Raw genomic sequence first — 13,855 nt, forward strand, 5'->3', positions numbered from 1 at the left:
TACAAGCCAAGGAGCTAGAGGCCTCAGAAGAAACCAAACTTGCCAACACCTTGATTTTGGACTTCCAGCCTCCAGAACAGTGAGAAAATAAACTTCTGTTGTTTAAGCCACCCAGTCTGAAGTATTTTGTTATGGTATTCTTAGCAAATTAATATACCAAGTTTGATCACTTTTAAAAATATTGTTTTAGGAAGTTTAATTCCAAGTATCAAATAATGATAACTAAATGTCTGGAATGAAGTTCATTTCTAAGGTGAATACTACTACACCAAACAGAACAATGTGTCTTTCCTTTTTGTAACAATCTAAAACAAATCTTTACTTTTCATAAGAACCTAGAGGAGAATACTAATAGCATGAGGTACTCCAGAATGATCTGTTTAATTTTACTAGTATCTGTACAACCCATACATTCTTGTCAATCACAGCCAAATACTTATAGAGGATAGAGGGCCCACTGCTAAATAAGACAGGTATTAAATGTATTAAAGGTATTCCAGAACATAAAGACCCTCTGCCTTCAAGCTGACACAAGAGTAGTGAGAGAAAAATCAATTTATTACTAAACAATTCCAAAGTAATATGTATGTTAGAGAGAAAAGATGAAGTACTATGTGTACATCTTCCAGAATAGGCTCCAAGAGTACAGAAAGACTTCCAGGAAATGAGAGAACATATGCAACACTGTAGGAAGCTTGAGGAATGGACTTCAAACGTGGATCAGACGTGAAGAAAATGAGGCACCACAGTAAGGCTATAGCTTTTGCAGTAAGCAGTTCCTGGTTCACATAAGGGCAAGAAACTGTTTCATTATACACCCTCAAAGATTAAAAACAAACAAAAGAACAAATAAAAGCCTTTTCCCAACAAGGCTTAATGGACCAATTCAAAAAGACTGCTTAAACATGTCCTTGGGCCACTGGATGTCTGCCTTCAAGACAGTGTTACCCACAATCTTGATAGTTCATTGTCTGTCAAATAATTTTCCTATTATATGGAAATTTTTATAAATGGATAAAAAATAAGTTTTTTTTTTAAAGAAACAACCTTAAGACTGGTAGAAATCCTGTTAGTTTACATGGCGGCATACCCAAGATACATACAGGAATAGGATGGGCAATAGCACACGCATGAGTCTGTGGTAGGACCTCACAACATTTATCCCCCCACTCATTAAGATGCCTCTTATACAAAGTCATAAAAACTCACTATCTTAATTAAGCAAGGTTTTATATGATATAATTTAAGTCACATTTAAAGTGTATTTAATGTCATAAAACATTTACGTTATATTTATACCCTAAAGTAATCTCATTATATAAAACTGAAACACTGAATCACTGAACAGTAAATATTCTCAGTTCTAGATATACTTTTGGGACTTTTTTAAGTAAAAAGAAACCAAACCTTAAGTAATAATTACATAATAATCTTTAGTTCTAAGTATTCCTGATGTTTTCTTTTTGTTTGTTTGTTTGAAGTCAAGGAGGTTCTCTGAGATGTAATTTAATTCCATGATCTTTTCATAACACTTTTATGTTGGAAGGAGCAAGTTGTAACCTCAAATGGAAATATGGTTCTTAACAACTATTTCTGCTGTCCTAAAAATATCTTCCTACATGATTTTTAAAGTTTCAGGTTCTTTCTCAGCTAAAAACATAGGAGGAAAAAAGTTGTTCAAATTTTCTTTTATATAATAATTTTGGAAGTTTATGATCAACTGGAAAACATGAAAGAATTTTTAAAGAGGCGAAAGGGAAAAGGGGAGTATTTGTTTATCTGTGTGACTAACGTTGTGCTGAAGGGCTTACAAACTGCCTTATTGAATCCTCTCCAAATCTGAGGCAGATGTTATCCACATGGGACAGATGAGGAAGCAGGTTCAGAGAAGTTCAACAAGTCACACAGCAAATAAGGAACACAATCCAGATTGCCTTCAAAGTCAAGTTCTTCCCGCCACACACACGGGCTGCCTGTTCCTACTGTTTGATGAGCTGCTTGCTGGGAACTACTGGGGAAAATCACTTTGTGACTCTTGTCTTATTTTTAACCTAAAAATCCACTTGCTTTTTTTTCTCACTCAAAATTTTGTATTTCTCAAACCCATACAATATCACTGTATTTTTTTAATTTATTTATACTTTATTGGACACACATTTCACTATTCTCTTTTCTTCAATGTTAGTTTGCTGATTTTACCCGCCTCTAATCTTATCACCGAAGCATTACATTATTTAGGAAATAACTTTCTAATAAACCAGATTATAATTTTACAGGCACCATTATACTGATTTTATCAATCTACTTAATTCTAAAATAGACAAGGAAAAATGATTCTTAAACGTTTTGTGAAATACAGAGCCCTGCACATGGAGTTGGGGAAAGCTGGCTCAAATCTCTGTTCTTCCAGTAACTAATCACCTTTGACTTAAGGCAGTCACTTCAAGCTTTCCGCATCTCCAAGTCAATGCAATCTTATCCATACTCTCCCACAGAAACGAAGGGTGAGCAATACATGTGAAGGCATTATAGACTCTTGCCAGGATGGAAAAGTTCAATTACTATTATTTTATAATTAAATACTGGAAAAACATCAGTTTAATTTTAGGACTGGTTTTAACAATACTAATTATACTTGTATATAACTCACAGCAATTGTTATTTATTAACTTTCTTTTAAACTTTAAGACACATAGATAATGCCTTATCAGTTCCCATTCCTTAGAATATCTCTGGGGTAGGCCTAAGGATGTATCCATTGGCAAACAGATTGATGAGGTATTTACATGAAAGCAGGTATACAGAGAAGAGAGTATCATGCAGTGGGTAAAAGCTTGGACTCTGGAATCAGAAAAGCAGGAGGCCATGGGCTCCTGACGGCCTCAGTTTCATCTCTAAAATGAAGGATAATAATCCTATCTACCTCACAGGATTGCTGTGGAGATAAAATGAGAGTGCACCATAGACTCTTTACAATGCCTGGCTTATAAGCAGCCCTCAACAAATGTTAGCTATTATTATTATTAGCAAGAAGACAAATCTTTAGGATTCCATGAAACTCTTAAAGCTGTATCTTGCATTAATATATATGAAGGCTAAGTGATTAGCCCAAGTGACTTATCTGGGAAAAGATACATACAAGTTAAACTGGAAGCAATCATTGGTTTTACAAAAATATCTTACACTTTAAAAATACTTATGGTAAGGGGCCCGCCCAGTGGCGCAAGTGGTTAGGTGCAGACGCTCCGCTTCGGCAGCCCGGGGTTCGCAGGTTTGGATCCCGGGCACACACTGACGCACCACTTGTTGAGCCACGCTGTGGCAGCATCCCATATAAAGTAGAGGAAGATGGGCGTGGATGTTAGCTCAGGGCCAATCTTCCTCAAGAAAAAAGGGGAGGATTGACATCAGATGTTAGCTCAGGGCTAGTTCTCCTCACACAAAAAATAAAAAAAATAAAAAAATAAAAATACTCATGTTGTAAGATTCTAAAAAATAACCTTTAGCAACTGAAATCATTTAATATATAAAAACCTGATTAATACATACATTTTCAGAATGTCTTTTCTTGAATAAAACTAGCCACAACAGCTTCTTCATTTGGCATCATAGCCAGTATGGAGGAAGTTGAAGCACAGTGTACTAGTGCTATGGTAATACATACCTGTCCATCTGTTAGCAGCTTCTTTGGCCACTTTATTTGCTTGACCTGAAAAAAAAAACATATATATATACACACACACACACACACAGAATCATCTCCATCTAACTATAGATTCTTTTTTTTTTTTTTTTGCCGAGGAAGCTTAGCCCTGAATGAACATCCATGCCAATCTTCCTCTACTTTATATGTGCGTCGTTGCCACAGTGTGGCTGACGAGTGGTGTAGATCCACGCCCAGGCGCCGAACCCGCAAACCCAGGCTGAGGAAGTGGAACGTGCCGAACTTAACCACCATGCCATGGGGCCAGCCCCTATAGATTCATTTTTTTATATGAAAAAAAGGTTATACAAATAAAATGGCTATGAAAAAAACTTCATATAGTGACATATTGTATCTCACAAATCTGCTCAACTTCCCAAGGAAACTTTAGATGGTTGCAGTTATATTAATCATGAATAGAAAGTCAATGTGAACAATTTCCTTTTCCTAAATGACTATTATTATTGTACTTTCACCTTTAAAGATAACATACAAGTTTAACTGAGATATTCTCAATTTACAACACCAAAAGAGGATAAAATAATTTAATGATAAGAATTTTATTGTATATGTATATATATTAGACTACAATAAACCTGACCTTAAAAAAAGTTTAATGGTCATACAGTAGCCCTGTAGGAGGAAATATTTATTTTATATTTAATTATACATCTTGCTACTAAATGTATCTGTATTTATCTTTCAAATTAACCTACATAGCACATAGCAATGCCATGATCAAATGGGCATAAATATTATTTATAATGATGGCATTTATTTATTGAAAGATAATTTATATACCACAGAATTCACCATATTAAAGTGTATAATTCAGTGGTTTTTAGTATATTCACAAGGTTGTACAACCATCACCACTACCTAATTCCAGAACATTCTCATCACCCAAAAGGAAATCTCATACCCATTAGGAGTTACGCTAAATTCCCCCTACCCTCCACCCCTGGAGACCACTTCTCTACTTTAGTCTCTATGGATTTCCCTATTTTGGACATTTCATATAAATGAAATCATACAATATATGTCTGGATTCTTTCACTTCGCACAATGTTTTCAAGGTTCATCCATGTTGTAGCATGTAGCAATACTTCATTCCTTTTTATTGCCAAATTCCATCGTATGGAGATACCACATTTTGTTTAGCTATTCATCAGTTGATGGACATTTGGGTTGTTGGTGCTAATATAAATAATTTAATAATTTTTGTGTGAACATGTTTTCAATTCTTTTGGGTATATACCTAGGAGTGGAATTGCTGGTTCAAATGGTAACTCTATGCAGAACATTTTGGGGAATGGATAAATTGTTTTCGAAAGTAGCTGCATCATTTTAACAATCCCACCAGCAATCTAAGAGTCCAACTTCTCCACATCCTCACCAACAATTATTTTCCATTCTTTTTATTATAGTCATGTGTCACTTAACGATGGGGATGCATGCTGAGAAATGTGTTGTTAGGTGCTTTCGTCGTTGTGCAAACATATAGAGTGTACTTACACACACCTAGATGGTGTAGCCTACTACACACCTAGGCTATATGGTACTAATCTTATGGGACCACTATCATATATGCAGTTCACCATTGACCAAAATGTCATGCAGCACATGACTGTATAGCTATCCTAAAGGTATGAAGTGGTATCTCATTGTAGTTGTGATTTGCATTTCCCTAATGATAATGATGTTGAAAATCTTTTCATATGCTTATTCGCCATTTGTATATTTTTCCTAAAAAGATGTCTATCCAAATCCTTTGCCCATGCTTAAATTTTTTTTTTTTGTGAGGAAGATCAGCCCTGAGCTAACATCCATGCTAATCCTCCTCCTTTTGCTGAGGAAGACCGGCTCTGAGCTAACATCTATTGCCACTCCTCCTCCTTTTTTTTCCCCAAAGCCCCAGTAGATAGTTGTATGTCATAGTTGCACATCCTTCTAGTTGCTGTATGTGGGACACGGCCTCAGCATGGCTGCAGAAGCGGTGCCTCGGTGTGTGCCTGGGATCCGAACCTGGGCCGCCAGTAGCGGAGCGCGTGCACTTAACTGCTAAGCCACAGGGCCAGCCCTTTTTAAAAAATTTTTTTAACAGCTTTATTGAGGTGTTATTGTTATACATGTTTTGTATGTGTGTGTGAGGAAGACTGGCCCTGAGCTAACATTTGTTGCCAATCTTCCTCTTTTTGCCTGAGGAAGAGTGGCCCTGAGCTAACATCTATGCCAATCTTCCTCTATTTTGTATGTGGGGGTGGCCACCACTGCATAGCTTGATGAGCAGTGTAGGTCCGTGTCCGGGATCTGAACCTGTAAACCCTGGGCCGCTGAAGTGGAACACATCAAACTTAACCACTACGCCACCAGGCTGGCACCATTAAATTGCTTTTTTTTTAATTGTTGAGTTGTAACATTTTCTTTTAAATATGTATTTAGATATTGGATACTTGTCAGATATAGGATTTGCAAATATTTTCTCTCATTCTGTGAGTTTTCTTTTCACTTTCGTGATAATGTACTTTGACACACAAAAGTTGTTAATTTTGATGAAGTCAAATTTATCTACTTTTTCTTTGGTTGCTTGAGCTTTTGTTGTCATATCCAAGAAATTGTTGCCCAATCCAAGGATATGGAGATATACACCAACGTTTTCTTCTAAGAGTTTTATAGTTTTCGCTCTAACAATTAGGTGTTTGATCTGTTTGAGTTACTTTTTGTATATAGTGTGAAGTGGGAGTCCAGGTTGATTCATTTACATGTGGATAACCAGTTGGCCCAGCACCATTAGTTGAAAACACTATTCTTTCCTGATTGAATGGTCTTCGCACCCCTGTTGAAAATCAATTGGGTTTACTTCTAGATTCTCAATTCTATTCCAATAACCTATATGTCTATGCTTATACCAGTACCACACTGTTTTGATTACTGTAGCTTTGTAGTAAGTTTTGAAATTGAGAAAATTGAATCTTCCAACTTTGTTGTTCTTTTTCAAGATTCTTTTGGCTATTCTGGATTCCTTGCATTTTCATATGCATTTTAGGATCAACTTATCAATTTTTGCAAAAAAGCAGTTGGAATTTTGATATGTTTTACGTTGAATCTGTAGATTAATTTGGGGAGTACTTCCATCTTAACAATATTAAGTCTTTCAATCCATGAACACAGGATGTCTTTCCATTTATATGTCTTTAAATTCATGCAATGTTCTGCAGTTTTCAGTACAAGTCTTGCACTTCTTTGATTAATTTTATTCCTAAGTATTATATTAATTTTGATGCTACTGTAAATGGAATTTTTTCTTAATTTCATTTTCAGATTGTTCACTGTTAGTATATAAAATACAAACGATTTTTGTGTATTGATTTTTGTATCCTGCAACCTGCTGACCTCACTTATTAGCTCTAATAGTTGGGGGGGTGTGTGTATTGTTTAGGGCTATCTATCTACCTATATATATAGATATAAAGATCATGTCAACCACAAATAGAGATAGTTTTATTTTCTCCATTTCAATATGGATGCCTTTTTTTCTCTTTCTTGCCTAACTGCCCTGGCTTGAACTTCCAGTGCAATGATGAATAGAAGTGGTGAGAATGGACATCCTTGGGGAAAGCATACAGCCTTTCGCCATTCAATATGATGTGAACTTTTTGTAGATGCCCTTTTATCAGATTGAAGAAGTTCACTTTTTTTTTTGGTGAGGAAAATCGGCCCTGAGCTAACATCTGTTGCCAATCTTTCTTCTTTTTGCTAAGGAAGATTAGCCCTGAGCTAACATCTGTGCCCATCTTCCTCCATTTTGTATGTGGGATGCCACCACAGCATGGCTTAATGAGTGGTGCTTAGGTCCACACTGGGGATCCGAACCTGCGAACCCTGGGCTGCCGAAGCAGAGCGTGCGAACTTAACTACTATACCACCAGGCCAGCCCCAAGAAGTTCACTTTTATTCCTAGTTTGTTGAGTGTTTTTATCATGAAAGGGTGTTGGATTTTGTCAAATATGATTTGTCTGTTGAGACAATCCTGTGCGGTTCCCCCCACCTTTATTCTATAAATATGTTGTATTAGATTGATTGATTTTTTTTTTTTTTTTGTGAGGAGATCAGCCCTGTGCTAACATCTGCCAATCCTCCTCTTTTTTTTTGCTGAGGAAGACTGGCCCTGGGGTAACATCTGTGCCCATCTTCCTCCACTTTATATGGGACGCCACCACAGCATGGCTTGCCAAGCAGTGCATTGGTGCATGCTCGGGATCCGAACCGGCTAACCCTGGGCCACCGCAGCACATTGCGCGCACTTAACCGCTTGCGCCACCGGGCTGGCCCCAGATTAATTTTTATATGTTCAACCATCCTTGCATCCCTGGGATAAATGTCACTTAATCAGGATGTATAATCCTTTTTATATAAACTTCTGGATTTGACTTGCTAGTATTTTGCTGAGAATTTTTGCATCTATATTCATAAGCAATATCTATCTATAGTTTTCTTATGATGCCTCTTGTCTGGTTTTGGTATCAGGGTAACACTGACCTCAATGAATGAGTCTTTCAGAAAGCGTTCTTTCTTTTTCTAATTTTTTTTTCCTTTGAAAAGTTAATTCTTCTTTAAACTGGTAGAATTCACTAGTGTAGACTGGGCTGTTCACTGTGAGAAGTTTTTTGATTTCTAACTCAATCTCTTTATACATTACACATCTATTTCAATAGTCTATTTCTGCTTGAGCTATTTTTGGTAGTTTGTCTCTTTCTAGGAATTTGTTCATTTCATCTCGCTTATCAAATGTATTGACATATAACTCCTCACAGCACTCCTTTATAATCCTTTTTATTTCTGTAACATTGATGATGATGTTCCGCTTTCATTCCTGATTTTAGTCATTTGAATCTTCCTTTTTCCTTGGTCAGTCCAGCTAAAGGTTTGTCAATTCTGTTGATCTGCTTAAAGAACCAACTTTTGGTTTTGTTGATTTTCTCTTGTGTTTTGATTCTCTATTTCTCTTATTTCTGCCCTACTCATTGTATTTCCTTCCTTCTGCTGCTTTGGATTTCGTCTGCTCTTCTTTTTCTAGTTTCTCAAGGTGGAAGGCTAGGTTATTGATTCAAGAGCTTTCTATTTTTTTTAACACAGGCATTAAAATGTTAATCAATTTCCCACTAAGCAATGACTTCACCGCATCCCATAAGTTTTTGTATGTTTTCGTTTTCACTTATCTCACAGTATTTTCTAATTTCCCTCATGATTTTCTTTGAGTCATCCTTATTTAGGAGTATGTTGATTAATTTCAACATATTTTTGAATTTCCCAAATTTCTTTCCGTTATTTATCTTTCACAACATTCCATTGTCATCAGAAAACATACGTTGTACTACTTCAATCCACTTAAATTTATTCAGACTTGTTTAGGCTTAACATTTGGTCTATCCTGAAGAATATTTCACAAGAATTTGAGAAAAATATGTATTCTGCTGTTGCTAGGTGGAGTGTTCTATAAATGTCTGTTAGGTTTAGTTGGTCTATAGCATTGTTTAAGTCTTATAATTCCTTGCTTATGTTCTATCTCGTTGTTCTATTCCTCATTCAAAATGGAGTATTGAAATTTTTAACTATTATTGTTGAATCGTCTATTTATCCCTTCAATTCTTTTGGATTTTGCTTTATGTATTTTTGTTCTCTATTGAAGTGTATATATATTTATAATTGTTATATCTTCTTGAATGGTTGACCCCTTTATCATTACAATTATAAACTGTACTTCTTTATCTCTAGTGACAATTTTTGTCTTGAAGTCTATTTTCTTTGGTATTAGTTTAGCCACTCTAGCTTGCTTTTAGTTATCATTTTCATGGAATATCTTTTTCTGGCATTTAATATCACCATATTTGTGTCTGTGAGTCAAATGTGAGTTTTTTGTAGACAGCATATCATTGGCTTAAGTGTTTTTATCTATTCTTCCAATCTCTACCTTCTAATTGGAGAGTTTAATCTCTTTACATTTAATGTAATTACTGATAAAGTAGGCTTTATATCTGCCATTTGCTATTTGTTTCCTATATGTCATATAAATTTTTGTTTCTCAATTCCTCCACAATCGCCTTATTTTGTATTCGATGGATATTTTTTAGTGTATCATTTTAATTCCCTTATTTCTTTTACCAAATATTTTTGGGTTATTTTCTTAGTAGTTGCCCTGGAGATTACCATTAACATCTTAATTTATAACAATCTAGTCTGGATTAATGTGAACTTCATTTCAATTGTATACAAAAATTCTGCTCCTATGTAGCTCCAGTCCTCTCCTCACTTTTATGCTGTTATTTTCACAAATTACATTTCATACATGATGTGCCTAATAACATAGGCATATCATGATTGCTTTATGCAGCTGTATTTTAAATCAGATAGGAGAACATAAGAAGATACAAACTGAAATACATATATACTATCTTTTAGATCTACCTATGTAATAGCCTTCACCAGCTTGCTTTATTTCTTCATGTTGATCAAGTTACTGTCTAGTGTCCTTTCACTTCAATGAGAGGGACTCCCATATTTTTTTTAGGGCAGGTCTGCTAATAACAAACTCTCTCAGTTGTTGCTTACCTGGGAATATCTTCCTTTGTCCTTCATTTTTGAAGGAAAATATTTCTGGATATAAAACTCTTGGTTGACTTTTTTCTTTCAGCACTTTGAAAATGTCTTCCCAATGCCTTTGGCTCTATGGTTTCTAATAAGAAACAAGTTGTTAATCTCATTGAAAATCTCTTGTACATGATGAGTTGCTTCTTTCTTGTTGCTTTCAAGATGAAAATCTTGTTTTATCTTCTCACAATTTGATTATGATGAGTCTATGTGTAGATCTCCTTGAGGTTGTCCTAATTGGAGTTTGTTAAACTTTTTGGATATGTAGATTAATGTTTTTCACCAATTTTGGGGAGTTTTCAGCTCTTATTTCTTCAAAAATTCTTTCGACCTCTTTCTCTCCTCGCCTTCTGGGACTTCCATTATGTATATGTTGGCACTCTTGATGCTGTACCACAGGTCTCTGAGACTGTTAATGTTTCTTCATTCTTTTTCTTTCTGTTCCTCAGATTGGATTATCTCAATTGAACTATCTTCAAGCTAGTGATTCTTTCTTTTGCTTGCTCAAATCTGCTGTTTTTCCCACTAGTGAATTTTGCATTTTGGTTATTATAGTTTTCAAGTCCAGAATTTCTCTTTGGTTCCTTTTTATAATTTTATTTACTTATTTATTTTCCCCCCAAAGCCCCAGCAGATAGTTGCATGTCATAGATGCACATCCTTCTAGTTGCTGTATGTGGGACGCGGCCTCAGCATGGCGGGTCGGTGCGCACCCAGGATCTGAACCCGGGCCGCCAGCAGCAGAGTGCGCGCACTTAACCACTAAGCCACGGGGCCGGCCCTCTTTGGTTCCTTTTTAATAATTTCTGTCTCTTTATTGATATTCTCTATTTGGTGAGATATCATTCTCAGACTTTCCTTTAGTTCCTTAGACATGTTTTTCTCTAGTTCTTTAACATATTTAAAATAGCTGATTTAAAGTCTTTATAGCAAGTCCAACATCATGCATGTTTTGGTACATGAGCCATGCTTTCTTGTTTCTTTGCATGTCTTGCAATTTTTTTGTTGAAAATTGGACATTATAAATAATAAAATGTGGCAACTCTGGAAATCAGATTCTTCTCCCTTTCCCAGGGCTGTTGTTGTTGCAACTTGTTGTAGTTGTTGTTGTTTGTGATTTCTCTGAACTAATTCTGTAAAGTCTGTATTCTTATGTGTGGCCACTGAAGTCTCTAGCCAGTTTGCTTACCAGGCAGCTAATGATTGAACAGAGATTTCCTTAAGCACCTAGACTAAATCTCCAAGTCTTTGCTGAGAGGTTCTGTGTGTGTTGGGGCATGTTTCAACACCTGGCTAGGCAAAATTCTACCTTAGCCTTGACTTACTGCTTGCACAGAGTGTCATGGTCAGCTAGAGATGAGAGATTAGGACCTTCTTAGGTCTTTCCTAAGAGTGTCCACAGCCCTATGCATGCATTAGGCTTTCTAGATTTCTAGGAATATGTTGCTTTTCAAGGCATCTATGAACATCTCTTTCAGCCTCTTCTTTTAAGCTGTCTAGTTAGTCTACTGTTTGCTTTAACTGTTATTCATCACCTAAGACATCATCTAAGTGAAGTTAAAACTCTTACTTGTAATAGTTTTAGACAAATGCTTCCCAGGGAGAGGCTGTAGTACTGGGCATACTCCAAGCCAGGTCAAATCAAGACAATCCTTTCTATTATTGGTGGCTTTCAGGGAACCACCAGAGATGTCAAATAATAACAATTCTTTTGGAATGAGGGCCTTAAAGAGCTCCAGCTCCATTCTGCTCCCACTGATACCAGGAATGGAGGACTGTTATTTTTCAAGGTTACTACTGAGCTGGAGAGTAGCAGATGAGAACAGGGCAAGTTAAAACACCACAAGATTTGCTATTCTTGCACATATTCAACCATTTTTCTTAAATATGCAATCTTTTATTAGTTTCTAGAATTCTGGAAAAGTTGTGACAATTTTTGCCAGCTTTCATGAAGTGTAAATTGTCAGAAGTCCTTATTCTACCATTTTCACTGTCATTTTGGCATTTTATTTCTAAGAAAATTTCTTAAGTACTTCTAGATTTACTTTCAAGTATTTTTGTGGGAATCCAATTTTTACTACAACTTATTTCATCTGTTCTCACTTAAGTAATGGTCAGAGTAGCTAAAATTAAAATTTATCTTTTATAAATTATTGCTTTTACTTCTCACTTCTTAGATATTTGCAACTAATCTTGCTATACTTGCTTAATGACATCAATACCTCAATTGGCATGATGAAATATAAATATTTCCTGCAAGAATTATTGAGAAATAAGAGATAATACATAGCCATGTCTACATGAACATAAGGGTTATAGCTATTATCAGCATAAAAACGGTTTCAAAATAAACCATGACAGACCCAGAGACAAGTCTAACTGTGGTAATATGGGTGCTACAGCCTTGGTGTTAAGAACCAAGTCCTATTAAAATCAATTTGTGAAACTCATAATCCTTTAATCTAATATAATATGTTCTGCAATAACATGATAGCTGAAATCCTATGAAACTCCACATTATCAAAAAGCACATTTTAAAAACAATATTCTCATTGGGGAAAAAAGATTTGGGATGAGCAGAGGTTAAAGTCTAAAAAAGTTCTCTAGATTTAGTGATAAAGAGATCACTGCCATTTACCACTTAAATATTTAAATTTCTTGAGTCTGTGGATTTACAGTTTTCATCAAACTTGAAAAAAATTTAGCCTTTATTTCTTCTGATATTTATTTTTTCAGATATTTTTCTGGCCTGGAAACCCCCACTCCTCCACAACATACACTCCTTTTGGGACTCCCATTACACATATATTAGGTCACCTGAAGCTGTCCTACATCTCATAAATGCTATTTTCATTAAAAAAAATTTTTTTGCCCTGAGTTTCACTTTGGATAGTTTCTATTGTTATGTCTTCAAATACACTAATCCTTTCTTCTGCAAAGTTTAATTTGCTGTTAATCTGATCCAGCATATTTTCCATTCCATTCCATTCCATTCCATTCCACTCCACTCCACTCCACTCCATTCCATGTCCAGAGGTTTGACTTGGGTCTTTTTTTATATCTTCCATGTTTCTACTTAACTTTTTGAACACACAGAATACATTTATAATAACTTTTAATGTTATGGTCTTCTAATTCTACTATTGGTGTCAGTCTGGGTCAATTTTGATTGAAATGTTATTCTTCTCATTAAGGATCATGTTTTCCTATTCTTTGCATGCCTGGTAATCTTTCATTGTATGCCAGACATTATGATTTTTATCTTGTTGGGTGCTGGATATTTCTGTACTCCTATAAATACTCTTGAGCTTTGTTCTGGGATGCATTGAAGTTATTTTGCAATAGTTTGATGTTTTCAGGACTTGCTCTTATGGTTTGTTAGGTGAGTTGAAAGCAGAGCTCAGTCTAGGGCTAATTACTCCCCTCTACTGAAGCAAGATCTTCTTAAGTACTCTACCTAGTACCTTGTGAATTATAAATTTTTCCAATTTGACTGGTAAGACT

At 35.6% G+C, this 13,855-nt stretch overlaps 1 protein-coding gene across 3 annotated transcripts in view; it reads right to left on the bottom strand.

Moving 5' to 3' along the window:
* The window catches only part of MND1 (meiotic nuclear divisions 1), a 73,622-nt gene that overhangs the window by 1,421 nt on the left and 58,346 nt on the right, over nt 1-13,855 (bottom strand). Inside the window, exons 7-8 of one of the 3 annotated variants that reach the window (XM_087437513.1) lie at nt 3,665-3,709; nt 541-779 (exon numbers count right to left, since the gene is read on the bottom strand). The exons of 1 other annotated variant lie outside the window; for it this stretch is intronic. In XM_087437513.1, coding sequence (XP_087293639.1) covers nt 721-779; nt 3,665-3,709 — 104 coding nt within the window. In that variant the 3' untranslated portion in view covers nt 541-720. Of the gene's footprint in view, nt 1-540; nt 780-3,664; nt 3,710-13,855 lie in introns of those variants that run through there. One more of the 3 variants, XM_004420927.3, reaches the window with a different exon arrangement.

This window comes from Ceratotherium simum, chromosome 12, assembly GCF_057802395.1.
Source record: "Ceratotherium simum simum isolate JZ-2026a chromosome 12, ASM5780239v1, whole genome shotgun sequence".
NCBI classification, from domain to species: Eukaryota; Metazoa; Chordata; class Mammalia; order Perissodactyla; family Rhinocerotidae; genus Ceratotherium; species Ceratotherium simum.